This window comes from Chelonia mydas, chromosome 5, assembly GCF_015237465.2.
Source record: "Chelonia mydas isolate rCheMyd1 chromosome 5, rCheMyd1.pri.v2, whole genome shotgun sequence".
Lineage (NCBI taxonomy): Eukaryota > Metazoa > Chordata > Testudines > Cheloniidae > Chelonia > Chelonia mydas.
In genome coordinates, this window is record NC_051245.2 from 74,128,193 (window position 1) to 74,155,769 (window position 27,577).

A 27,577-nucleotide genomic window follows, 5' to 3' on the forward strand; every position below is an offset into this window, starting at 1 on the left:
TTCCCGGCCCTGTTTCCTGGGGTTTTTTCAGCCCAAAGCTCTTGGTAACTTTTACTTTGTGCGAGGTGGCATCAGGAAATAAATCAAGGGAGACACGGCCGTCCAACCAATAGACAGCTGGCACAAACAGACAACACAAGAGTGCTTTCACTTAAAGCTAAACTTTACTTTAGTCTCAAGCACTTACACACGTCCACAACAGGTTAGTAAAACACCTCCAACCTTTGATAATTACCGAAGCTGAATGTGGCCTTCGATTGGCATCATGACAGGCTTCCACTGGCCAAGTTTCCGTCTGCCAGTGGGGACCGCAATATGCATCCAGAGGGAGCGTCCCTGAAGAGCCCCTTCTGAGAAGTCCGGTTACCTGAAATTTTTCCCCCTTATTTATACATGAGTAACATAATTACATATCCCTTAAAGAAAACTTGCTAAGCAAGGAGTTTTTAAAGATCAAGCAAGAGATTTTCTTATGGTCATCGATTTACCAGTTATGTTTTTTTCAGTGTGTCCATGCCCTGGAGCCCTGACAAACATTCCTGGGGGGCACATATAGACAGCCTTCCTGTTTTTCTAAAATACATAGATCAGCAATTTCAACATTCTTAGCAGAAAGGACGCGGGGTCAAGCTGCCCTGTCTGTGGCACCCAAAACCCCCTCCCCTCCTGCCTTGGTTATGCTGAGGCCACTGCATGACCAATGTACAACCTGCTGACTTAGCTACTTTTAGCAATAAGCCAGAGTGGTTCAGTACGGCCCGCTAACTTGACTACTATTAGCAATAAACAATAGTGGTTTTAGGCACTTTACTGGTTTGCTAAAATCTCCCCTTACAGCCCCACCCCAGAGCCCTCATCCCCTCCTGCAGTCCCCTCCTGCACTCTGAATCCCTCGGCTCCAGCCTGGAGCCCCTGCCTGCACCCCAAACCCCTCATCCCCGGCCCCACCGCAGAGACTGCACCCCCAGTCCAGAGCCCTCACCCCTTCCCACACCCCAACTCTCTGTCTCAACCTGCAGCCCTCTCCCACTTGATGAATCCCTCAGCCCCACCCCTCCCAGCCTGGAGCCCCCTCCTACACTCAAACCCGTCATCCCCCATCCCAGAGCCCATACCCCTTTCCGCATCCCAAACCCGTGTCTCAGCCCAGTGAAAGTGAGTGAAGGTGGGGTAGAGCAAGCCACTGAGGGAGGGGGAATGTAGTGAGTGGGGAGGCGTGGCCTCAGGGGTGAGGCTAGGGTGTTCGGTTTTATGTGATTAGAAAGTTGACAACCCTAGCGCGTATGGCCGCTAGTTTCTGTTCCAAAAAAGGTTGTCAGTGTTTTTTTAATGTAGATAAAAGACCATATTTTTCCCTAGCCTTGTTCTCAAAATGGCTGAACTGTTTTGGCAGAAATTTTCCTAAAAAATTCATTTTGAGGCAGACATCCAGCATAGAGAATTTCAGCCCAAACTGTTAAAATTGGTAAAGCTGTAAGCACCTGAAAACAGCCTCTTATAATGGGAAGTGCTAGGCAACCTCAATAGGAAGCGTAACTAGCCCCACCTATAATCTCCATTCATATTTAAATATATGTATATAATCATAGAAGCTATATATTCGTTACGAAAAATAGTCTATATTTGAATGTCTCCTCGCTTCCATAGATTGTAGCTCTTCAGGACAGGAATCGTGTCTACTTCTGTGTCTTGCATAGCATCTACCATAATAGGCTGCAGTTCTGATTGGAACTTGTGTTACTGTAATATAAATAATAAATTATAACAAAGGCTATTTCAGTGGGATGCTCTCCAACTCTCTATTTAATGTGAACTAATATTAATAAATAATAAATATTAACAACAAGTGGAAGGTATGAAAGCCAAAATAGGGAAATATATATAAATTTAATTTAACCTGTTGAGTTAGAGTTGTATTCAAGTTGCCATGACCCCATGAAATTCATCCTGGGGTACATAGGGAATTAGCTGATGCAATCTTGGAATTATTAGCAATTCAAGAACTCATGGAGGATGAGTGAGGTCCCAGAGGACTGGAGAAGGGCAAATGTAATACATATCTATGAAAAGGGGAACTAAGAGGACCCAGGAAATTATAGAGCAGTCAGCCTAACTTCAATACCTGGAAAAATACTGGAACAAATTATTAAACTATAAATTGGTAAGCACCTAGGGGATAACATGGTTATAAGGAAAAGCCAGCATGGATTTGTCAAGAACAAATCATGGCAAACCAACCTAATTTACTACTTTGACAGAGTTACTTGCCTAGTGGAGAGTGGGGAAGCAGTAGATGTGATAAGTCTTGATTTTTAATAAGGCTTTTGACACAGTCCTACAGGACATTCTCATAAGCAAACTAGGGAAATACTGTCTAGATGAAATTACTATAAAGTGGGTGCACAACTGCTCGAGAGATCTTACTCAAAGAGTAGTTATCAATGGTTCACGTTGAACTCAGAGGGTATATCAATCGGTGTTCCACAGGGCTCAGTCCTGGGTCCAGTACTATTCAATATTTTCATTAATGACTTGGATAATGGAGTGCACAGTTTTGCTTATAAAACCTATGGATGACCCGAAGCTGGGAGGGGTCGCAAGTACTTTGGAGGACAGGATTAGAATTCAAAACAGCCTTGACAAATTGAAGAATCTGAAATTAACATGTTGAAATTGAGTAAAGACAAATGCAAAGTATTTCCGTTAGGAAGGACCAATCAAATGCACTACTGCAAAATGGGGAATAAGTGGCTAGGTGGTAGTACTGCTGAAAAGCATCTGGGGGTTATAGTGGATTACAAATTGAATACGAGTCAACAATGTGATGCAGTTGCGAAAAAGGCTAATACCATTCTGGGGTGCATTAACAGGAGCATTGAATGTAAGACCAGGGAAGTAATTGTCGTGCTCTTCATGGCACTGTTGAGGCCTCAGCTGGAGCACTCTGTCCAGTTCTGGATGCCACACTTTAGGAAAGATGTGAACAAATTGGAGAGAGTCCAGAGGAGAGCAACAAAAATGGTGACAGGTTTGGAAAACCTGACTATGAGGAAGGGTTTTAAAAACTGGGTATGTTTAGTCTTGAGAAAAGAAGACTGATAACCAGTCTTCCAGTGTGTTAAGGGCTGTGATAAAGAGGTCTGTGATCATGTCCACTGAAGTATGACAAGAATTAATGGTTTTAATATGCAGCCAGGGAGATTTAGGTTAGATATTAGGAAAACCTTTCTAGCTATAAGGGTAGTTAAGCTCTAGAAAAGGCTTCCAAGTGAGGTTGTGGAATCCCCATCATTGGAGGTTGTTAAAAACAGGTTGGACAAGGCTGGTCTAGGTTTACTTGGTCCTGCCTCAGCATAGAGGACTGGACTTGATGACACTTTGAAGCTCCTTCTAGCCCTACATTTCTATAATTTGAGTATAAAGATGCATATAAAAATATAGGCCCTTAAAAAAGGAGAGCAAAACGTGTACATTAAAACAAAAAATTGTTCTTTTTTTTTAAACAGGATTTCAGAAACCCATACTGCATGGACTGTGTTCATTTGGTTTTGCTGCCAGGCATGTTTTGAAGCACTTTGCAAATAATGATGTGACCAGATTCAAGGCAATTAAGGTCTGTTCTTGGCAGTTAATTTCTCTTCCTTGATTATTCAGCTATTAAGGAGTAGTTCCTGTTCATTACATTTCCTAAGGTGGAAACGGACTTTAGATTTGTCCGTGCAAACTTATATTAAATCAGTCTGCCACAATGACAGAGTACTCACTTTGCTTTTACTTAATACTCTATGTAATTTCATGGCTGTAGCTAGTATGTTTCTATAAATATTGCTAGTAAGGCTGTCGATTAATAGCAGTTAACTCACGCAATTAACTCAAAAAATTAATTGTGATTAAACAAATTAATCTCAGTTTAATCGCACTGTTAAACAATAGAATACCAATTGAAATTTATTAAATATTTTGGAAGTTTTTCTACCTTTTCAAATATATTGATTTCAGTTACAACACAGAATACAAGTGCTCACTTTATATTATTTTTATTACAAATATGTGCACTGTAAAAATGACAAACAAAAGAAATACTATTTTTCAATTCACCTCATACAAGTACCGTAGTGCAATCTCTTTATTGTGAAAGTGCAACTTACAAATGTAGATTTGTTTTGTTACATAACTGCACTCAAAAAACAAAACAATGTAAAACTTTAGAGCCTACAAGTCCACTCAGTCCTACGTCTTGTTCAGCCAATCGCTAAGAGAAACTAGTTTGTTTACATTTATGGGAGATAATGCTGCCCACTTCTTTTTTACAATGTCACCTAAAAGTGAGAACAGAAAGAAGAGAACATGGCACTTCTGTAGCCAGCGTTGCAAGGTATTTACATGCCGGATATGCTAAGCATTCGTATGTCCCTTCATGCTTTGGCCACCATTCCAGAGTACATGCTTCCATGCTGATGAGGCTTGTTAAAAAAATAATGCGTTAATTAAACTTGTGACTGAACTCCTTGGGGGAGAACTGTATGTCTCCTGCTCTGTGTTTTACCCGTTTTCTGCCATATATTTCATATTATTGTAGTCTTGGATGATGACCCAGCATGTCGTTCGTTTTAAGAACACTTTCACTGCAGATTTGACAAAACTCAAAGAAGGTACCAATTTGAGGTTTGTAAAGATAGCTACAGCACTCAACCCAAGGTTTCAGAATCTGAAGTGCCTTCCAAAATCTGAGAGAGACGGGGTGTAAAGCATGCTTTCAGAAGTCTTAGAAAAGCAACACTCCGATGTGGAAACTACAGAACTAGAACCACCAAAAAAAAATCAACCTTCTGCTGGTGGCATCTGACTCAGATGATGAAAATGAACATGTGTTGGTCTGCACTGCTTTGGATCACTATCAAGCAGAACCCATCGTCAGCATGATGCATGTCCTCTGGAATGATGGTTGAAGAATGAAGGGACATATGAATCTTTAGTGCATCTGGCACTTGCAGTGCCAGCTACAACAGTGCCATGTGAATGCCTGTTCTCACTTTCAGGTGACATTGTAAACAAGAAGTGGGCAGCATTATCTGCTGTAACTGTAAACAAATTTGTTTGAGCGATTGGCTGAACAAGAAGTAGGACTGAGTGGACCTGTATGCTCTAAAGTTTTACATGGTTTTATTTTTTAATGCAGTTATTTTTTGTACATAGTTCTACATTTGTAAGTTTAACTTTCATGATAAAGAGATTGCACTACAGTACTTAAGTGAATTGAAAAATACTATCTTTTATTTTTATAGTGCAAGTATTTATAATACAAAATAAATATAAAGTGAGAACTGTACACTTTGTGTTCTGTGTTGTAATTGAAATCAATATATTTGAAAATGTGTAAAATATCCAAAAATATTTATATAAATGGTATTTTGTTATTAACAGCGCGATTAATCGTGATTAATTTTTTTAATCGTTTGACAGCCCTAATTGTTAGATAATCTGCTTTGACAATTACATGTTTTCTGAACAGTTTTTTCTATTTCAATTGATTTTATGCTCTAGATTGCATATTTGGTTACATGCAAATCAGTACTACTGCTGAATGTTTTTATTTAAAAATAAATAAGGCAATCTGAACCCTTTCTTTTTGCAGGTCCGTTTTGTAAAACCAGTCTTTCCAGGACAAACTCTTCAAACAGAGATGTGGAAGGAGGGAAACAGAATTCACATTCAAACCAAGGTCAGAACAGCGAGACTCAGGCTATGGGCTTTAGCAAAGGATGTTAAAAGTTTTTTTTTTTTTTTTTTTTTTTTTCCCTGTGGGGGGAACAAAATGGTTCTTCAATCATAGCTCTGAAGAAAAGAAGTCTTTATCACTGCACCTCATTTCTCCATCTAATAAGTTTTCTGCTGTCATTGGTATTGCATACGCAGTTGCTAGAAATAACATTGTCTATAAGAACTCCCTTAATTTAGGGATTTTTATAGCATTAAGATTCCAAATTAAGTGCATTGTACTGTTTTTGTAAATATAGCTTTTGAGGTTTATATATATATATTTAATGATGGAAAAATGTGAAAACTGCAAGTGGTTATTTTCAATGTCTCTATCTTAGGCCTTGTCAACACACAAATTTGTACCTGTTTAGCTGAACCGGTGCAAACCTGTAGGTAGACGCTATCTTGTTATGGTTTAGCTTAAACCTGTACCGAAGGTCTTTTCTATACAGAAAAGCTGCACCAATTTAACTTAAACTAATTTAAACTAAGCCTTAATAAACCTGGTTTAAACCAAAATAAGAGTATCCCCAGAATCTTGTGTACTGGTTTAACTAAATCAGTTTAAAATTATGCCGTAAGTTAAACTGGTACCTCTATGTGCATAGACAAGCCCCTAGACATGATTTGAATAATTTTTGGTTGATAGTTTTTCCTTGGCTGATTTAATCAACACAATAAATGAAACTGCCTATTTCTTGGGTATTCTTGTCACTTACATCTTCAAGCTTTTTATCTCTCTTCCCAAACCTCTTGTGTCTGAGTCAGTTCCCTTCTCCCTCCTCTCCATCTCATCTTATCAGGCAGTGTAGATTTGCTTTTCTTTCTCTACCCCTTGAACATCTTGCAAGGGGAAGCAGTGCTGTAATATTAAGCTACTTTATCAAATCAAATATGTGTTTATTGTGCATGTCTGTTGAGGGTTTCTTGTAATTTCTCTGTAATTTAATATATTATTTTAAAAAGTCTAAGCTGTTAAGTATAGTACACTTAGGTTTTTTGGTGCTTAGGCTGGGAGTCTTTGGATGCCTTAATAAAATACTATAATGTTCATGATGACCAGAGTGTGTTCACCACTGTGCACATACTAGGGAAAAAGACCCTACCAACTTTTTCAAGGATCTTATGTTCTGACCAGCAGATGGGCTTATCTCAAAGAGATACAAAACTCCTGGGGAAGAGAAAAGGAACCATGCATACATTTTGTTCACACACATGTAGATTGCTGGATTAAAGTTCATGGGCTTTCAGGAACAAGCAGCAGTTGGCATCCCAGACTTGCATTACCTCACCTTTAATTATTTTCAAAAGTTTCAACAAAGAATACTTATACATTAGTCCTAAACTTCAGCAAAGCACCAATGCAAATAGTAATGTATTCTAAAACATTGTGTATAGGCCATCCTGTTATAGGTTTTACGAACCATCAGTAAGGATACAGTTTAGTCACGGAGGTCACAGAAGTCACTGATTCTGTGACTTTACCATACCTCCGTGTCGTCTTCTGCTTCACCTGGGACTGTGCCCCTCTTTCCCCCCCCCCCCCCTTCCCCTGGTATGGCTGGAGCTGGGGCTATGCTCCCCTGCCCCACACCTGGGGCTGGAGCCAGGACTGTGTGGGCCCCCCTCCCCCCACGGCTTCCACCATGGCTGCGTCAGTGCACCCTTGGCTAGAGCCATAGCCAGGGCCGTGCATCTCTGCCCCACAACTTCCCAGGACCACAGCCGGGACCGTGCACCCCTGTCCCGCAGTTTCAGCCGTAGCTGTGAACACCCCCCTGTGACTATAGCTGGGGCTCTGCACCCTTGGCTGTGGCTGGGATTGGAGCTGGGACTGTGTGCCCCTGCCCCGCAGTTGCGGCCAGCTCCGGAGCTAGTGCTGTGTACCCCAACACTCACGCTCCCCAGCCCTGCTCGTGGCTGCGGCAACTGGAGCTGGGGCTGGGTCCCCCCACCCCCACAGTGGTGGGGTGACTCCAGCTGTCATTCCTCCACCTCCCACCCAGTCCTGCCCCCCCCCCCCCCAGTTATTTTTAGTAAAGTCACAGATAGGTCATGAGCTCCCGTGAATTTCTGTGCGCTGTCTGTGATTTTTACTAAAAATAACTGTGACAAAATCTTAACCTTAATGGTCAGTTACTTAATATTGGATTTATTAAGTCAGCTGTGTGAAAAGGTTCCAGGTCAGGATTTGTGATTACTAGGCCAATTGGAATACATGAGGCCTCTGTCTAAACATTTGTGATCTCTGCTTAATTTCCCCTATCTATTTTATTTTGTAGCAAGAGGTAGCTTAGGTACCTGATAGTATAAATTACACATAGTCCCTGTCCCAAAGAGCTTATGCTTTCACATAGAATGCCTTGAAGGAAACAACAAAAGAAGGGGGAAGAATGGAGTCTTGTCAGTCAGATTCTGCAGTTATTCAACAACAGGCTTGTGCACAACATATTTGCACAAATACTATTTAAATGAATCTGTACCTTCTCTTTAAAGAGGCAATGTCAAGTTGAAATCCAATCCTTAGAAAAAAGGAGTTCTGTCATTTTTTATCACTTCACAACAACGAATCTATTTTCCTGTCTCTCAAAATATTTTAATTCTTCCCTGTTGCTGCCTTAAAGACCCACAAAAGGAGGGGAACAGTGAAACTGACTACACACAAAATGCTGTCAAAAGCATATATGCATAAAGTAAATAAATGGAAAAATAGAGCAAGATCTTTTCTCTTTGAACTATTTCAGGGCTTGTTTACACAAACATTTGGTTCACGGTAAGCTGGGGTGTGAATCTAGCTTGCCCTTGTGGACCCTGCTCATGTGTATTAACAATTTGTTAATGCGCTTTGATCGAGTCTTCTTTGAAACAGGACTAAATCAAAGTGCATCAGGGAAGTGTTAATGTGCATCAGTGGTGTCCATAGAGACAGCTAGTCCATAGTAGGCTAGTGCAGGGTAGATTCATGTCCCAGCTTGCTGTGAACTGATTATTTATGTAAACAAGTAACCTTAGCTGTCGTTTGAACAACAGAAGTACATTTTCAAATAGAAGCGTGATTTTTAAGTTGATGGTGTCTTTTTAGGCCAAGGAGAAATATCTTTCCATATCCAAAAAAGTAAAGCTTAAAAATTCCTTAGAAGAGAAATAGAATTAAATCGCTCTAGCCATGCTTGTTAGATACTGTAGTAGCATGCTCTTAATGCTCATTTGAACAAATAGTCTATTTGTAGGTAGAATGTCCTAGCATTGAGGCTACATACTTGAAATAATTTGAACTGACAGTTGAAGATGTAGTGCTCTCTAGTGGATAGAGCACTGGACCGGCACTCAAAAGAACTATCTGGGTTCCATTCCCAGCTCTGCCACTGGCCTGTTCAGTGAACCTAGGGAAATCACATCACCTCTGTGCCTCAGTTTGTAAAACAGAGATAATACTATCCTTTTTAAAGCACTCTGAGATCTACTGAAGAAAAGCGCTATATAAGAGCTATTTTATTTGTGTCCTGCTATTATGGCCTTATCCAGAAAATCTGTGGTGGTAGTTTTAATAGAAAAACATCATCATAATAATATTTGGGCTTTCTTTATGCGTCAAAACAAATATAATTGTTCTTTTTTAGGACTGTTTGTAAAAGCAATACTTTCTAATTTACTTCAAACATGATTTTCCTTTGTTTTTCTCTTTGCTGGAGCTTTTTAAGTTTTGTTTTCTAATCTGTGATGCAAGACATGAGGAAGATTGCTTGGTCGCTTTAAAATGTAGCTGTTTTGGTCATTATAACTCTTCTTTCTTTACTTGGCATGATCCACTCAGAATATGAATTTTCTTTTAACAGGTCAAAGAAACTGGAGAAGTTGCCATTGCAGGAGCATATGTAGATCTGACATCAACCCTTGATAAACCATCAGCTAAAGACCCCATTAAGGTAGGGGAAAAAGACACTTAGATGGATCAACTTGTGGAGAAGCATACTTCTGTTTTACTTTTGAAAGAATGTACAAAATACTAGGATTTTGTAGCAGTCTCACAAGTGATATGAGATGAGTAAACTAATACAGTAGTACACAGGTAAGAGTTATTTAAACTTCTAGGTTCATTGATCTATTTGAGAAAATGTCCTATATGGCTGTTCCAGTTTTGAAGTACTTGAAAGCAATCTTAGCTATTCGGTTGTGAATCACCACGTCTTATACAAAAGAAGCTACTAAGAACACACTAGAAAGTGAACTGGATGGTTGTGTAAGATCCACAGATATGAGCACCTGGTAGCTGAGCTCAAACTCAGTTGCACTATTAATGGCAGTGTCTACAATATGGGGACCTGTTTTTCTGGTGTAGACAAGACTTTGGAGAAAAAATACTGTGTACATTTAGAAATGAGTAACCTTTTATAGATTGAGGGGAAAATGGACAGAAAGACAGAGGAAGAGTTAAAGTCAAGATATACAATAGAGGAGGAGAAAGGTGGAAGGGGTAAATTAAAAAGAATACAAATAAAAAGTACTGAGAAATGTTTATTTTGTAGAAAAGGGTTGGAGGCTACTCAAGTGAATAACTCTCACCAAAGTGAGTAAGGGGTTCACAATCTAGCTCCTGGTATGTGTGTATAGGCATTTGCTTTGATGTACCTAGATCAGAGGTGGGCAAACTACGGCCTGCGGGCCACATCCAGCCTGCGGGACCCTCCTGCCCGGCCCCTGAGCTCCTGGCCCGGTTGTCTCGTCCCCAGCCCCTCCCCGGTTGTCTCCCCTCCCCCACAGCCTCACCTCGCCATGCCGCCGGCACAATGCTTGGGGCAGCGAGCTTCTGGGGCAGCGCAGCTGCAGAGCCCAGCCTGACCCGGTGCTCTGTGCTGAGCGGTAGCGTGGCTGGCTCCAGCCAGGCTCCAGCCACCGGTGCTTCAGGCAGCGCAGTAAGGAGGCAGGAAGTGACGGGGTTGGAAAGAGGGCAGCGGAGTTGGGAGGGGGGGGCATGGACAGGGGTCAGAGTGGTCAGAGGACGGGGAACAGGGGGGTTGAATGGGGGTAGGGATCCCGGGGGGGCAGTCCGGAAGGAGGGGGGGTTGGATGGGGCGGTGGGGGGCAGTCGGGCAGGGTTCCGGAGGCAGTCAGGGGACAGAGAGAAGCGGGGGTTGGATGTGGCAGGGGACCTGGGGGTGGGGGCAGTCAGAAAGGAGAGGAGGGGTTGGATGGGTTGGCAGGGGGCAGTTGGGGGGTGTGTGGATGGGGCGGGGGTTCTGGGGGGGGCTTTCAGGGAACGGGGGGGTTGGATGGGGCAGGAGTCTGGCAGGGGGACATCAGGAGGCGAGAAGTGGGGGGATCTGGGGCAGGGGCTGGGCCACGGCTGGCTGTTTGGGGAGGCACAGCCTCAGACCAAAAAGTTTGCCTGCCTCTGACCTAGATGTTATGATTGTCAGGGTGGGGCAGAGACCAGATTGTGGATGGGAGAGTTGGGGTGCTAGTCTAGGCCTCTGAAGACCTGGGTTCAATTTCCTGCTTCACAATCATATTCCTGTGTGACCTTGGACAAGTAATTTATTTTCTGTGCCTCTGTTCGCCATCTGTAGAGTGGTGATAGTATTTCACTACCTCATGGGGGTTCTGAGGACAAATGCATTAAAGATTGTGAGGTGCTCAGATACTATGGAAATGGAATTATATAATACTTAAGACAAGTTCCTAGAAAACTCTTTCTCCTTACACCTTCTCAGCCTTTAAGTCATGTGGCATATTGGAGAGTCTCATCCTTCCTGTTTTAGATTTCTTTAATGGCATGATAATAAGCCAGGCATAGACAATCTTGTCCCCCATAGTGGTGTTCCTTGGTGTCTGTTCCCAGATTCATCCAGATTGTATTCAGTACTACTGTGGCTAAATAGTTTGTTTCCATTTGTCTGCCTCACATTTGCATCTAATCACCCCATATCATCCCCATTCCAGTCCACATCTGCAATGCGCATACCTTTGGCAATTGTATACTGTCAGCAAAAATCCTTTGGGGATGTAACCCATTGTAGACATCTTAATTTGTCTTTAAGGTTGGCAAGGGTTGTTTTTTTGTATAGTTGTCCCTTAAGAGTACAGTATTTCTACTCCTTATCAGATTTGTCTTTTATCTAACAATAACGCCAATCTATCCCCAAAATGTATAAAAAAGTACAATAACATATGGTAGGCTTAGAATTTGATGTTCATAGCAATGACATTCTACCTTGTATTTCATGCCAAAGTATTGCTAAAGTTCCATTATAGCATATATCCTATATTATGTACAAGAATGACATGAAAAGAATATTAAAGCTACAAAATCAAGCACTCAGAAGTTAGGAAATTCCAGAATTAAGCTTGCCTGTGCCACCTCCCTGCTCCTAGTTCTGGTGCTTAGTGCTACATAGCACCCCCATTTTTATGGGGAGCAATTTCAGGGAAAATCCTGCTTATCCTCTGCAGTCCAGGGCTAGATCAGGCTCAGAACAGATGGAATGTTCAGAGAATTTAGCTGTCAAACTTTAACATGTCTCTAAACAATGTCTGCAAACTGGGTTTCAGAGGCTTGTAACTTGGCTAAATTTGGACAGATTTTCAAAGGGATGACAAAAGGCACAGCTCTTTGACCAGAGGGATACCTGTGCCAAATTTCTAGTCCCTGCTCCAGTGTGTGGAGGTGCTAGAGCTTCTCAGTGAAGTGGTTGTAATAATTTTTTAACATAGGCAAAACAGCTTACATTTCTCTGACCTTGTTCTGAGAAATGGCTGAAGCATTTTTGCTCAAATTTTCCAAAATATTTTAGCCTGAGCTAGACAGCCGTCATGGAAAACTTCAGCCTAAATGATTGAAGTTTGAAAAAGTTATAAGCAATTGAAAATGATGTGTTATAATGAAATGTGTCAGGCAATCTTAATTTTAAGCAATGCTCATTGCAATGCTTACAATATCCTGTGTGCTATGTACACCTAGGTACAGTAAGGTGAATAAAAGATATCATGGCACCTTTAACTCTGCCTTAGTCTGATAACTGGACTGTAGGATGAAATGTAATAGATAAAAATGTTAATATTGAAGCAGCTTCCTAAAATGTAAAAACTTATCCATTAAACCATGTATCTTTTAAAAAGCGACAAAGGCTTACAAATGACTAACTGGATGCAAAATGTAAATATTTAAATTTAGTTACATGCGTAGACTGTTGGTCTTTCATCAGCTGAGACTGAGCTGATCACAACATGTCTTCCAATCCTTCGCCATGCTTGTCCATATCTCCTTGTGAGGAAATCATCCCACTCTTTGGAGGCTGATCGCATGGCCATTTTTGTTCTCATGGATACCACTCAGATAGAAATGTTGTCGCTGAGTCGGGCCACATGTCCCACCCACCGCACTTTGCTGAACCTGCTTTCAATAATGTCTCTCACTCCAGACAGCTGCCAAATTATTTCGTTGGGGGTGTGATTGCGGAGCAAAATGCCCAAAAATGTTCGTTCCATCGCCCTCTGTGTGACAGACAGTTGATGTTCTTCAGTCTTTGTCAGCGACCATGTTTCGCTGCCATATAACATCGCTGGAAGCACAGTCAAGTTAAAAAGATTTGCACGAGTTGTTTTGCTGATCTTTCCTTGGAGGATGTCCTTGATGTCATTGAATGCGCACCATCCAGCTTTTTTTCTGCGCGACAGTTCGCCTTTCTGATCGTGGTGCATTTTGACTTCCTGGCCCAAATAAACGTATTTATCAACCTCTTGGATCTGCTCTCCTCCAAGTGTTATTTGGGTTCTTGGCAGACCATCTGATCTCATGTATTTCGTTTTCGACCGGTTCATTTTTACTCCGACTTGACTACTTTTCACGTTCAGTTCTTTAAGCGTTCTCTCAAGCTGGGCTGTATTTTCGGCTATCAGTATGATATAATCTATGAACTTGAGATGGTTTAGCCGCTCGCCGTTGATATTAATCCTGCCTTTCAAGTCTGCTCATCGAAAAACCAGTTCAAGACAGGCTGTGAATAATTTTGGTGAAACTGTATCTCCTTGTTTCACACCTTTCTCGATGGGGATTCGGAGGGGAGTATCGAACAGTGATATGTCCGTGCTGCAGCCAGAGTTCGCTTCCTTTAGTAATGTGATATATTTCATGCTGATGCCCTGTTCTGAAAGAGCTTCAAGAACGGCGTTAGTCTCTACGCTGTTGAACACCTTCTTGTAGTCCACGAAGGCAATGCACAAAAGGAACTTGTATTCCCTTGAATGCTCTAGTAGTTGGTTTAGAGTGAAGATGTGGTCTGTCATGATGTAATTCCTTCAAAAGCCAGCCTGCTCTCTAGGTTGCTGTTCATCCAGGTTTCGCGACAGTTGATTTGTTATTATTTTAATGAACAACTTAGAGATATGTCAAAGCAGGCAGATCGGGCGATAGTTCTTTAGATTTTCTCTATCATCTTTCTTATGCAGCAAGATGGTATTGGACTCTGTCCAACTGGATGGGATCTTTTGGATTTCCAGGTAGCAGCTGAACCTTTGGGCGAGAGCTTTCCAAAGTTCCTGACCTCCCTCCTTAAGCACTTCTGCTATCAGACCGTCCTTGCCTGGAGCCTTCCCCTCTTTCATTTGATGGGCTGTGTGACGGACTTCGCTGATGAGAACCGGGGGTATGTGTTCATCAGTTTGTTGAAGTGATGGCATTGGGACGTCTATACGGGATGCAAACAGCTGGGTATAGAAATCCCTGCAGATCGCCTCCATCTCTGTTTGATCGTTTACTGATTCTCTGTCCCTATTCTTCAAAGCAGATAATGATGACTGTACAATGCCAGTTCCCGTTTGCATTTTTTGAGACGTTTAGGATCTTCAGCAGCCTTTAGGAGCTTTTCGGTTCGAAATTTCTCGAAGTCTTCCTTCAACTTCATTTGTATGAGCTTGCAGAGAAGGGAATACTCAAGCCTGTCGCTGCCATTTCTTTTCATTTTCCTCCTCTTCTCCATAAAGTCTTTGTCCTCTCTGAGATTCTTCCGCAAGCTCTTCTTGGTCTTTCACGCTCAGCTGATTTCACACACCATTTCAGTCTCTTACTAAAGTTCTCATAATCGTCGTTGCAGTTGTCCAGGAGGCTCCAGTCTTTCCTAGAAATGTTTTCGTTCGGGATTGCCTCGTTGAAAGCTACCAGTTCGTGCCTTCTGTTCGCCATACACAGCGCCTTTTTCTCCACCTTCACACAGTGAATGTGAGTCAGGCTCTCAGTAGGTGATGGTCGCTACCGATATTGAATGATGGCACTACTGAAATATCCTGCACAACGTGTCGTCTATCAATCAGAAAGTAATCAATTTCATTTTTTGTCTTCGTGTTTGATGCAATCCAGGTCCATCTTCTGTTGGCCTTCTTTCAGAACCAGGTGTTACCAATGAACATTTTCCTCGTTTCTGCCAATATAGCTAGTCATTCTCTGATACCATACCTTCCTATGAACTTTACACCCTCTCTCCATCTTCCAACCTTGGCGTTAAAATCTCCCATCACAATCGTATATGTGGAACTCTGAGCGAGGGTTTCCCCCAGTTCCTGATAAAATTCTTCTACATCATCATCATCATCGCGTGCACTTTGGGGAGTATAGATCTGAATGATTTTGAGGGTACTATTTTGGTTCAGTCGGAGGTAAAGCACCCCAATACACTATGACTTCAAATGGCATGAGATAATTTTCGAAGACCATTCCTTGTTTATGGTGAATCCGACTTCTCTAACTGTCCTCGTGCCTTCTCCTTTTCCTAGAATGACCATGCTTCCATCCCTCCAGCTGACCTCCATCTCCTTCTTTTGTCATGTTTCACAAAGACCCAGCACAACGCAGGCTGTTTTTGCCTTTTCCTCCATGAGATGGTTTATCGATTCCTCCCTCGTCAGTGTTCTGCAGTTGTAAGTGCACACTGAGAGAGTTGTCCGGTTTCCTTTTGGCGACCTGGCACCTGAGATTTTTTGCAGCCTCTTGTCATTCGAATGCCTCACTGCCTCCGAAGTGGGGATTGAGGAACATGCGGAGAACTGAGACTTGGTTTTCCATGTTGTTCTAGCCATTGTTTTCAGCCACCCGCTGGCTGGGCTGTCAGTGGGGCGTTTACCTCCTCAATTTAGCTAGTTTACAGCCTCAGAAAGAGGGATTATACGCCCCTCCACAGAGGAAACAACCCCCTCACTGGGCTGACAGTCCCGATACGTTGATAGCATGGTTAGACCTGCCGGAGAATGCACTCTGCTACCGTTGCTGTCGAACAGCCACGTTGTGGCGTCAAGGTAGGATTTGCAGCAATTACATAATAGCTTAAATTTACCATTAGTCAAACAGTTTGACACCAAAAATACTGAATATATGCTATATCTTTGACTGTCCACGGCGAAATGAATACACTGAAACCTTATAAATCAATCTATTTTTTGAAAGTTAATATGTTGAAAATAAAGGCAACCCATTTTTTAGATGATGCCTTATTCTATAACTAGTATACATAATGCATTGTGGGGCAGAAGCCATGATTACACTTCAGGTAAATTAAAAGGTAATTTATAAGGCTTAAAGATATGCTTTCACTTCAGGATTATTTAAATTACAAAGATAAATCACAAGAACTATAGAGGTAATTTGTGAAATCATTCTCAGGAACAATTCCACAAAAAAAATTTTTTTTTCAGGTAGAATTTACTGTCTAAAGTAGACGTGCTGGATGTGATTATTGTGGGTGGAAGGACACATATCTCTATTATACAGTAACTCCTCACTTAACATCCTAGTTATGTTCTTGAAAAATAGAACTTTAAGCGAAATGATATTAAGCGAATCCAATTTCCCCATAAGAATTAATGTAAATTACGGGGGTTAGGTTCCAGGGAAGTTTTTTTCACCAGACAAAAGACATTATATACATGTACAGTAAAGTTTTACATAATTTTAAACAATTACTTTAATACCAATGAGGATTGTGAAGCTTGGTTGAGGCAGGGGCGTAGCGGGATCAGGGCACAGGGGCTTGCCCCGCTTCTCCTGCTGTGTGGGGGCAGGGGGGCTTGCTTCGCTTCACCTACCGGGCATTCCAGCTAGGGAGCAGGGTGGGGGCGCAGGGGCTTGCCCTGTTCCGCCCACCCGGCACTCCTCTTGGGGAACGAGGTGGAGGTGTGGGGGCTTGCCCTGTTCCCCCTGGCTCATGCTGAGGAGCGGGGTTGGGGCGCGGGGACTTGTCCTGCTCTACCTGCCCAACATTCAAGCTGGGGTGCAGGCAAGCCCCTGCACCAAACAAAATTATAAATTAATCCACGGGTATCCGCTTTATATCCGCGGATATCTGTGAACCATTTCTGTGGATAGCAGCGCTGATGCAGATACAAATTTTGTATCCACGCAGGGCTCTGATGGTAAGACTTGGGTAGGCAGCTATGAGGAACTGCAGTGCAAGGCCAGGGGGGCAGAGACCCTGGGCAGGGGGCTGCTTGGGCCCCACGCCCAGGGCAGGTGGAGTGTCTGCGCAGCTCCCCACAGCTGCCCGCCCGGCTGTTATGGTGGCCAGGCTGCAGCTCTGAGCTGCCCTGCCACCCCTCCTCCCCCACCGGAGCTGGGTCTGGGAGAGCCGCGCTGTTAGCTGCGGGGAGCCTGGGTCTCTCCACCTGCCTTGGGCGGGGGGGGCAGGGCGGGGGCGGCTCACGCCCCCAGCCCAGGGTAGGTGGAGGGTCTGCCGGCTTCCTACAACTACCAACGTGGCTCTCCCCATCCTGGCTCTCGCCGGGGAGGTGGGCGGTTCAGAGCCACAGCCTGGCCATGGTAAGAGCTTGTCCGCGGGAGGTGGTGGGGTGGCTGAGAACAGCCCCTGATTTTGTCCCCGCCCCCCAGGCTCCCTGCCTGGCCCAGGGCAGGTGGAGGGTCCGCGACTGCATGTGGGCTGCCCATGTGGCTCTCTCTGGCTGGTCTCCAGCAGGGAGGTGCATCGGAGCCTCAGCCCCGCCCCCAGTGTAGAGCCCTGCAAATCTGCGGATATCTGCAGATAATTTTTGCGGATAGCGCATGGGATGCCAATACACATTTGTGTGTCAGCGCAGGGTTCTAGTTATAAGGGAACATTGCGGGACTTTAAAGGAGTATGTTCTCTAATAGGTCAGCGACCTAAGGGCAAAACGACGTTAACCGGGAGGATGTCAAGTGAGGAGTTACTGTATTGTAATCACTTTGCAGAATAGACTTCTCTGGATGCTGTGTTTGAACGGTAGTTGTACTTTTATTACCTTTTAATGTACCTTTCCATTTAAAACTGTATGTACTTTATTTTATAGGCATCAGGGCTGCAGAGTGATCTTGTGTTTGAAGAAATTGGTCGCCGCATCAAAGAAGTTGGAAATCAGCTGGTAAAGAAAGTAAATGCCATATTCCAGTGGGACATCACTAAAGATGGAGAGACAGCAGCACAGTGGAGTAAGTCATAGGCTTGTTTATATAATGCCCTGATGCATTTTTTTAATGAAGTGAGGTGAGTTATACTCCCACCAGTTAAGACCTGCTATTTTAAAGGTAAGCAGAAGTAATAGATGGGAGCACTCATTAGGGCTTGAAAATGCAAATGTGTTTTGCACAAGTGACAGTTTTTGCAAATGGGTGGGATAATGTTCCATAATAGTAGTTAATAACCCTTCTAAAAACTTAGCTATATACCTTGCCTATTTGGGTGTATGTAGAGACAAGTTGTCCTGTAAACATTTGTTCTTAAGATGTTTCCACTCATGTATTTTCTTTGGAACAATGTACTGTTTTAACCAAGTCTTTCCGATTCAGAGTCTGTGGGATTAAAGTTTGCTAAAGTCTTACGCATTATTACCTCTTCTCAAGAAAATGTCTAGATTGCTTTATGGAAGCCAAAGCATTTAATTGCAACAACTTTGTGCTTTAAGATCTTTAATTTGGATAAAAAGAACAGGAGTACTTTTCGCATCTTAGAGACTAACAAATTTGCTCTAATAAATTTGTTAGTCTCTAAGGTGCCACAAGTACTCCTGTTCTTTTTGCGGATACAGACTAACACGGCTGCTACTCTGAAATGTTAATTTGGATAGTTAGATAAGGAAAATCTATGTTTCTACAGGGTTTTTAAATAAATTTCTCACTTTTCTTTGGTTGTTTTTTTTGTTTTTCTCTCTCTCTGATCTGTTTTCAAGGATACATAGTTCTGTAAAACATAAAATCTTTTTCTTACTCATGAGTGAATGTCAGGAATCTGTGGAATTACTGTTTATTTTGCCTCCTTGTCTAGAATGGTCTGTTAGAGGGATACAAAATTTTGACCCAAGGCCACACTGGCAGTTTACCAGAAACCCCACAGTATATGCATAAAATTAAGTAGATTTAATTAAGTAGATTAATCTCCCACACTTTTTTATGTGGATGTGCAACTCTCAGAGCCTACAATCCTCAGTTTGTAATGCTTCATCTTAATTCGCCTGGGCACTTAGAGCAAAATGAAAACTTGCACAGTGGGAACTGTATTCATAAATTCATAGATATTACGGTCAGAAGGGACCATTATGATCATCTAGTCTAACCTCCTGTACAATGCAGGCCACTGAATCTCACCCACCCACTCCTGCAATAAACCCCTCACCTATGTCTGAGCTATTGAAGTCCTCAAATCATGGTTTAAAGTCTTCAAGGTGCAGAGAATCCTCCAGCAAGTGACCCGGACCCAATGCTGCAGAGGGAGGCGAAAAACCCCCAGGGCCTCTTCCAATCTGCCCTGGAGGAAAATTCCTTCCCGACCCCAAATATGGTGATCAGCTGAACCCTGAGCATGTGGGCAAGATTCCCCAGCCAGATACCCAGGAAAGAATTCTCTGTAGTAACTCAGATCCCACCCCATCTAACATTCCATCACAGGCCATTGGGCCTATTTACCATGAATAGTTAAAGATCAATTAATTTCCAAAGTCATGTTATCCCACTATACCTTCTCCTCCATAAATTTATCGAGTTTAATCTTGAAGCCAGTTAGGTCTTTTGCCCCCACTGCTTCCCTTGGAAGGCTGTTCCAGAACTTCACTACTCTGATGGTTAGAAACCGTCGTCTAATTTCAAGTCTAAACTTCCTGATGGCCAGTTTATATCCATTTGTTCTTGTGTCCACATTGGTACTGAGCTTAATTAATTCCTCTCACTCTCTGGTATTTATCCCTCTGATATATTTATAGAGAGCAATCATATCTCCCCTCAGCCTTCTTTTGGTTAGGCTAAACAAGCCAAGCTCCTTGAGTTTCCTTTCATAAGACAGGTTTTCCATTCCTCGGATCATCCTAGTAGCCCTTCCCTGTACCTGTTCCAGTTTGAATTCATCCTTCTTAAACATGGGACACCAGAACTGCACACAGTATTCCAGATGAGGTCTCACCAGTGCCTTGTATAATGGTACTAACACCTCCTTATCTCTACCGGAAATACCTCGCCTGACACATCCCAAGACCGCATTAGCTTTTTTCACAGCCATATCACATTGGCAGCTCATAGTCATCCTGTGGTCAACCAATACTCCAAGGTCCTTCTCCTCCGTTACTTCTAATTGATGTGTCTGCAGTTTATAACTAAAATTCTTGTTATTAATCCCTAAATGCATGACCTTACACTACTCACTATTAAATTTCATCCGATTACTATTACTTCAGTTTACAAGGTCATCCAGATCCTCCTGTATGATATCCCGGTCCTTTTCTAAATTGGCAATACCTCCCAGCTTTGTGTCATCCACAAACTGTATTAGCACACTCCCACTTTTTGTGCCGAGGTCTGTAAAAAAAGATTAAATAAGATTGGTCCCAAAACCGATCCCTGAGGAACTCCACTGGTAACCTCCCTCCAGCTTGACAGTTCACCTTTCAGTATGACCCACTGTAGTCTCCCCTTTAACCAATTCCTTATCCACCTTTCAGTTTTCATATTGATCCCCATCTTTTCCAGTTTAACTAATAATTCCCCATGTGGCACCGTATCAAACGCCTTACTGAAATTGAGGTAAATTAGATCCACTGCGTTTCCTTTGTCTAAAAAATCTGTTACTTTCTCAAAGAAGGAGATCAGGTTGGTTTGGCACGATCTACCTTTTGTAAAAACCACAATGTATTTTGTCCCATTTACCATTGACCTCAATGTCCTTACCTGCTTTCTCCTTCAAATTTTTTTCCAAGAGCTTGCATACTACAGATGTCAAACTAACAGGCCTGTAGTTACCCGAATCACGTTTTTTTCCTTTCTTAAAAATAGGAACTATATTAGCAATTCTCCAGTCATACGGTACAACCCCCGAGTTTACAGATTCAATACAAATTCCTGCTAATGGGCTTGAAATTTCATGTGCCAATTCCTTTAATATTCTTGGATGAAGATTATCTGGGCCCCCCGATTTAGTCCCATTAAGCTGTTTGAGTTTCACTTCTACCTCAGATATGGTAATATCTACCTCCATATCCTCATTCCCATTTGTCATGCTACCATTACCCCTTAAGATCCTCTTTAGCCTTATTAAAGACTGAGGCAAAGTGTTTGTTTAGATATTGGGCCATGCCTAGATTATCCTTAACCTCCACTCCATCCTCAGTGTTTAGCAGTCCCACTTCTTCTTTTTTTGTTTTCTTCTTATTTATATGGCAATAGAACCTTTTACTATTGGTTTTAATTCCCTTTGCAAGGTCCAACTCTACTTGACTTTTAGCCTTTCTCACTTTATTCCTACATGTTCTGACCTCAATAAGGTAGCTTTCCTTGCTGATCCCTCCCATCTTCCACTCCTTGTATGCTTTCTGCTTTTTCTTAATCACTTCTCTGAGATGCTTGCTCATCCAGCTTGGTCTACAACTCCTGCCTATGAATCTTTCCCCCTTTCTTGGGATACAAGCTTCTGATAGCTTCTGCAGCTTTGATTTGAAGTAATACCAGGCCTCCTCCGCCTTTAGATCAATACATTCTTCAGCCCAATCCACTTCCCTAACTAATTTCCTTAATTTTTGAAAGTCAGCCCTTTTGATATCAAAAACCCTTGTCGCAGATTTATTTTTGTTTATCCTTCCGTTCAGTTTGAACTGAATTAGCTCATGATCACTTGAACCAAGGTTGTCCCCTACAACCATTTCTTCTATGAGGTCCTCACTATTCACCAAAACCAAATCTAAAATGGTACCCCCTCTAGTCGGTTCAGCAACTACTTGATGAAGGAATCCATCAGCTATCGCATCCAGGAAAATCTGAGCCCTATTATTATTACTAGCACTTGTCCTCCAGTCTATATCTGGGAAGTTAAAGTCTCCCATGATCACGCAGTTTCCATTAGTATTTACTTCATTAAAAACATTAAAGAGGGCTCTTTCCATACCCAAATTAGATCCTGGCGGTCTGTAGCACACCCCAAGCACTATCACAGGGGGGGCTCTAGTAGTTTTCTTCCCCAATGTGATCTTTGCCCAGATGGACTCTGTCTTATCCATTCCATCGCTTCTTATTTCTTCACATTCTGTAGTCTGTGTGCTATACCATCTCAAGTTGAGGGAGGCTGGTGGAGTTTTATGGGTTATATTTGGTCATTGGGCTTCATTTTGATCACATATCACCATTTTTATCTAGCAGTAATTCTGGGAGGCTTTAAGAGCCCTCCATAAATCAGCTCTTTCTCTAAATTATTTAAGAAACTATTCCGTCTCTGATTTGCAGGGAGAAAGGTGTATTTACTTTTGTAATTTCCCTTCCCCTCTTCCCAGTTCTTTGCATTTGAGATTCTGACTAACAAGGCTTCTGCTAGTGGGCAGGACATCATGCTGAATATTGAACCGGTGTGGCTTGACAACTGTTTTTTACCTTTCTGGCATAGCGAGCTGTCCTTGGAGAAGATGAATAAGCTGCACTGAGATAACAATGGTGATAAATGCATTAAAAATACAGTGGAACACCATTTATCCAATCTAATTGGGACCAGGCCAAGATCAGATAATCAAACATTCAGATAATCCGGAGAATGGGCAAAGAGCTTCAGCCCTGTCAGTGGGGCTTAGGTTGTCAACCTTGATTCGGTTAATACGGAGAGCCAGATAAACGGAGGCTCGGATAAATGGGGTTCTACTGTACCTAAATAGATTACATTAGGTTCTCCAGAAGCCAAAAATCTTTCTTTAAATCAAAATAGGAGGAAGGCAGATTTTACAAGATTCAACCTTGAGGACCTCCTGCCTACAAAGAATCAAATTGGAGAAATGATCTGAAATAAATAGGATGAAATTCAATAAGGACAAATGCCACATACTACACTTAGAAAGGAATAATCAAATGCACAAATACAAAATGGGAAGTGATTGCCTAGGAAGGAGAATTTCAGAAAAGGATTTTGGAGTTATACTGAATCACAAACTAAATATGAATCAACCTATTCAGCACTGATAAGTCCTCAGGTAAAAGTTCTGGACACCACACTTCAGGGAAGATGTGGACAAATTGGAGGAAGTCCAGAGGAGAGCAACAAAAACGATGAAATGACCTATGATGAAAGATTGGAAAAACTGTGTATGTTTAGTCTGGAGAAGAGAAGATTGAGAGGGGAAATAAGTCTTCAAGTATATAAAAGGTTCCTATAAAAAGGAAGGTGATAAATTGTTCTCCTTATCCACTGAGGATAGGACAAGAAGTAGTGGGCTTCAATTCAGCAAGGGAGATTTAGGTTAGACATTAGGAAAAATGTCTTAACTGTAAGGGTAGTTAAGTACTGGAACAAATTTCCTAGGGAAGGTGTGGAATCTCCGTCACTGGAGGTGTTTAAGAACAGGTTAGACAAACACCTGTCAGGGATTCTCTAGATAATACTTAGTTCTGACTCAGTGCAGGGGGTCAGACTAGATGACCTATTGAGGTCCCTTCCAGTGCTACGTTTTAATGATTTTGTATTTGTCACTCTTGATCACTCCTCCAATCTCCAACAATTTCCTACTTTTGCACTCTTATATGAATTCAATTTATCAAATTATGGCTGTGTTCCAAATAGCAACATGAGATTTAAAAGCACGGCTTTACTGTATTAACGCTTGTATCCTTTAAGGATACCTATTAAAAATACCAGTGTCAAACAGCAAAACACTTCACGTGGAAGCCTCTGTATCATGCTGTGTGTTCGGGCTCTTGGGCAGCATTCATCTTGTACTCCCTGTCAGTCCCTGGCCTGGGTTGGGGAAGCTAATGATCCAATCAGCGGACCTTCAGTGATGAATCCTGGTCACATGCCACCTGAGGCACATTGCGCATATGCTAAGAAGAATAGGGGTCTTGGCTGCATTGAGTATGTGGCATCCATAAAGTATGGTCTTACTACAAAGGACACTAGGAGCATAAGAAACTGAGGCTAAATTAGTAAGGCTGAGTGACAGAATGTTAACAATCACAGTTAGTGATTTTTCACTCTTATTACCCTATCTGAAAAATTAAGTGCCTTTGCCGTCTTACTCAGAAGATGATTTAAAAGTTTATTCAAAGTCACCAATTTATTATAATCCCTTCTTAATTTCTGAACCACCATGCTTTGTGGTCTTGTGGAGATATCCCTTACTAACAAGGGAACATAAGTGGTCCTTTAATGATCACTTCCACCTCTTCTGCACCAGGTGATCCCAGCTACCAGAGAGAATCAGGCCATTTCTTTGGGGTTTGAAAATGTTTTAGCAGATTTTGCTTCTGTTTTTAATTTTCACTTACTTCCTGGTGCTGACCAGGACTAGGGGCTTGATTCAGAGCCCACCTAAGTCAATGGAAAGAGTCTCTCTAACTTAAGTGGGGTTTGGATCAGGCCACAGAAGCAGTGATATCAAAATACCCTGGACTCTGTGTGAGAGACTCCCATTTTTTCAGTATTTTTTACCCCACAAATACCAGGACTCATTGTAGGCAGAACTGGGGTAAACACATAAAATAAAGTTTGCTGACAATTCTCCATTATAAATCCCCTCAACCATTTGAGCTGAAATTTTCCATGCATGGTCTGTGGCTCACATTGACTTTTTTAATAGTTTCAGTACAAACAGTTCAGCTGTTTCTGAGAAGGATAAAGAAAATCAGACATTTTGCTAATGTTAACGTTTTCTAACCACTTCTTTGAAGAGCACTAGTGCTTCCATGGGTTGCAGCAGGAACTTAACATTTGGCAAGGAGCTAATTCTGAAGTCAAGTTGTGCCTTTTGCTATCCACATCAAAATCCACTCAATTTTGACTGAGTAGTACGTCTCTAAAAATTGCTATTTACACATTCTTAGTAGAACTTGTTAAGGGTTTGTTTCTAAAATCTCTGAAATTTTAATCTGTGCTGAGCGTGCTCCCAAGATCCACAGGTTGTGAACTCCAGAGAGCAACAGGCACTGCAGGAGCAGCAGCTGCTACTATCCTTTTGGCCTAGGAAAAGAAATGTTGGCCTGGGAACCAGGAGAGCATGAATTCTGAAGTCAAGTTGTGCCTTTTGCTATCCACATCAAAATCCACTCAATTTTGACTGAGTAGTACGTCTCTAAAAATTGCTATTTACACATTCTTAGTAGAACTTGTTAAGGGTTTGTTTCTAAAATCTCTGAAATTTTAATCTGTGCTGAGCGTGCTCCCAAGATCCACAGGTTGTGAACTCCAGAGAGCAACAGGCACTGCAGGAGCAGCAGCTGCTACTATCCTTTTGGCCTAGGAAAAGAAATGTTGGCCTGGGAACCAGGAGAGCATGAATTCTAATCCCACATCCTCCATTACTGGTATTAATAATTCTGTGTACTTCACAGATTTTATTTTACCCCTATTTTCTGAAGGAGGAAGTAACTAAGAAGGCTGAACAAGATCTATCAGCTAGGCAGTTTTTAATCAATTTAATGTGTGCCATGTTAATTTTATAGTGTTCTAGTTTAACCAAAAAGCTGTGTGGCATCTTGCATGCATCCTGCTGACTTACAAATGTCTAGTTTTAGTAGCTTCTGTTTAACACCCTCCAGAGATACTAGTGGAATGGAAAAGTGTGTTGTCACCATATGATGAGACTACAGCATCTCTTTTTCCCCAAAATACAGACCAGAAATATTTATCTAACGCTTCTGCCTTTTTTGCATTATTATTAATCATTGTACCATTTCCATCTAGTAATGGATCAACACCATTGTCAGGATCCTTTTTGTTCATAATATAATATTTAAAATTGATGACCCAGGCAGTATGGGTATGCCTGATGGGATTTCTTTGTTGAGTTTTTTTTTTTTATGGTATACTACATTTCTTAAAAATTAAGAGGCTCAAGGTAGCAAAGTCAAGCGCTCAAAAGTTAGATAGCCCATGCCACCTTCTGCCTGCTTGTTCATATTCATTATGACATAGTCTGCAAATACATCATCATATGCCAGTTGTTCTACAGGTTCCTTGCCGAATTCATTTCACAAAGTGGACAGTGAAGCAGGCAGAGAGTTGCTGTATTCTTTCCTTTTTTTAAAAAAGGAGAGAGAATGTTCTCGTGATTAAGAACTGGTCTGGGAACCAGGAAAACTTGGTTCTATTCCTGTTTGTGGCATTCCTTATATGATGACAGGCAAGACTGTTATAATACATATGAACAAAGAGGCCAAATTATAGTTGCATAGGTCATCTTAATTTTACCATTTCCTGCAACCTAATGTTCCTGTAACAGAGGTTTTTTTGTATGTAATAAAAAGCATAATGTTCAACTTTTATCCCAATGTCCCTGGCGTAACTTGATTTAATTGTTGTGTATCAATACTGTTGAGCAAATTCAGACCATTGAAGTCAATTCAGACCATTGAAGTCAATGCATTTGCACACTACCTTAGGTCTGAATTTGACCCAGTATTTTTCACAATAAATATTTAATGATGACCTGCTGTATTTAACTAATGTTAAGCTTTTGCCATTATAATGTGCTAATTTAATGTATCTTGGTAAGAATCTCCCTTGCCTCCCCTTTAGTATCATCCTAAAATTGCCTTTTAAAAAGGTGGCTACAGTAACTTGGCTATGGAATGAGGAGATAGGAAATTGTCAGGGAAATAACTTGATTTAGAAGTTGGTTCTTATGAATTAATATTGAATACTTTGTCTCAATTACATTTAAAATTGTTGACATATTTTCACGGAGACAACAGAAATATTCTCATCTTTGTCACAAGCCTTAGTTTACACCAACAACGTTGGAGTCCTGATTGTTTCTTTAGCTTTTCTTCAGGCTTCTGTTGCCAAAGCCCACAATCAAATTAAGTCTCCCGGGCCTTTACTGACAGTGTTTACTGTTCTCCTGGCCTACCTGATGAGTTCCTTCCATTATTAAATTTGTTACTCAGCTGTGCTGCCTTGTCTTTTAATCTTGTCACTTTTGCATAGCTTTGTGCTGTTGTGCAATCTGCAGCAGTTGACAGTGCAGGAAACAATCTGGACCCTGCAGCTTATTGCTGTCTTGGGTGATGACTGTGGCTCCAGCATCTCCAGCTAATGTCCTTGAGCCTAGTGTCAGGGGAAAAATGAAAGAAATCCGTGGCTTTGGGAGGAACCATCTGAAATTCTGTTCTGACACAACCGATAATTTTATTCTTCCTTAAACTTTCAAGCACCAATTTTTTTTTGTATTGCTGTATTTAAATAACTTGTGCATTTTATCACTACACATCAGGATAAGGTTTCTGTTTGGGCATCACTCATTAAGTGGATGGGGCATGTGGACTCTAGTATTTCTCACTGCAGCAAGAATTCTCAATGGCAACTCCAGTGTTAGTAGCACCAGTCTATTTAACCAGCAATAACCTTTACTA

At 41.7% G+C, this 27,577-nt stretch overlaps 1 protein-coding gene across 3 annotated transcripts in view; it reads left to right on the plus strand.

Annotated features, from left to right (window-relative positions):
- Positions 1 to 27,577, plus strand: part of HSD17B4 (hydroxysteroid 17-beta dehydrogenase 4) — a 128,801-nt gene that overhangs the window by 91,207 nt on the left and 10,017 nt on the right. For all 3 annotated transcript variants that reach the window (XM_037901600.2, XM_037901601.2, XM_037901602.1), the window contains 4 exons: positions 3,507 to 3,613; positions 5,636 to 5,722; positions 9,597 to 9,686; positions 18,067 to 18,205. In XM_037901600.2, the coding sequence (XP_037757528.1) occupies positions 3,507 to 3,613; positions 5,636 to 5,722; positions 9,597 to 9,686; positions 18,067 to 18,205 (423 nt within the window). The remainder of the gene's footprint in view (positions 1 to 3,506; positions 3,614 to 5,635; positions 5,723 to 9,596; positions 9,687 to 18,066; positions 18,206 to 27,577) is intronic.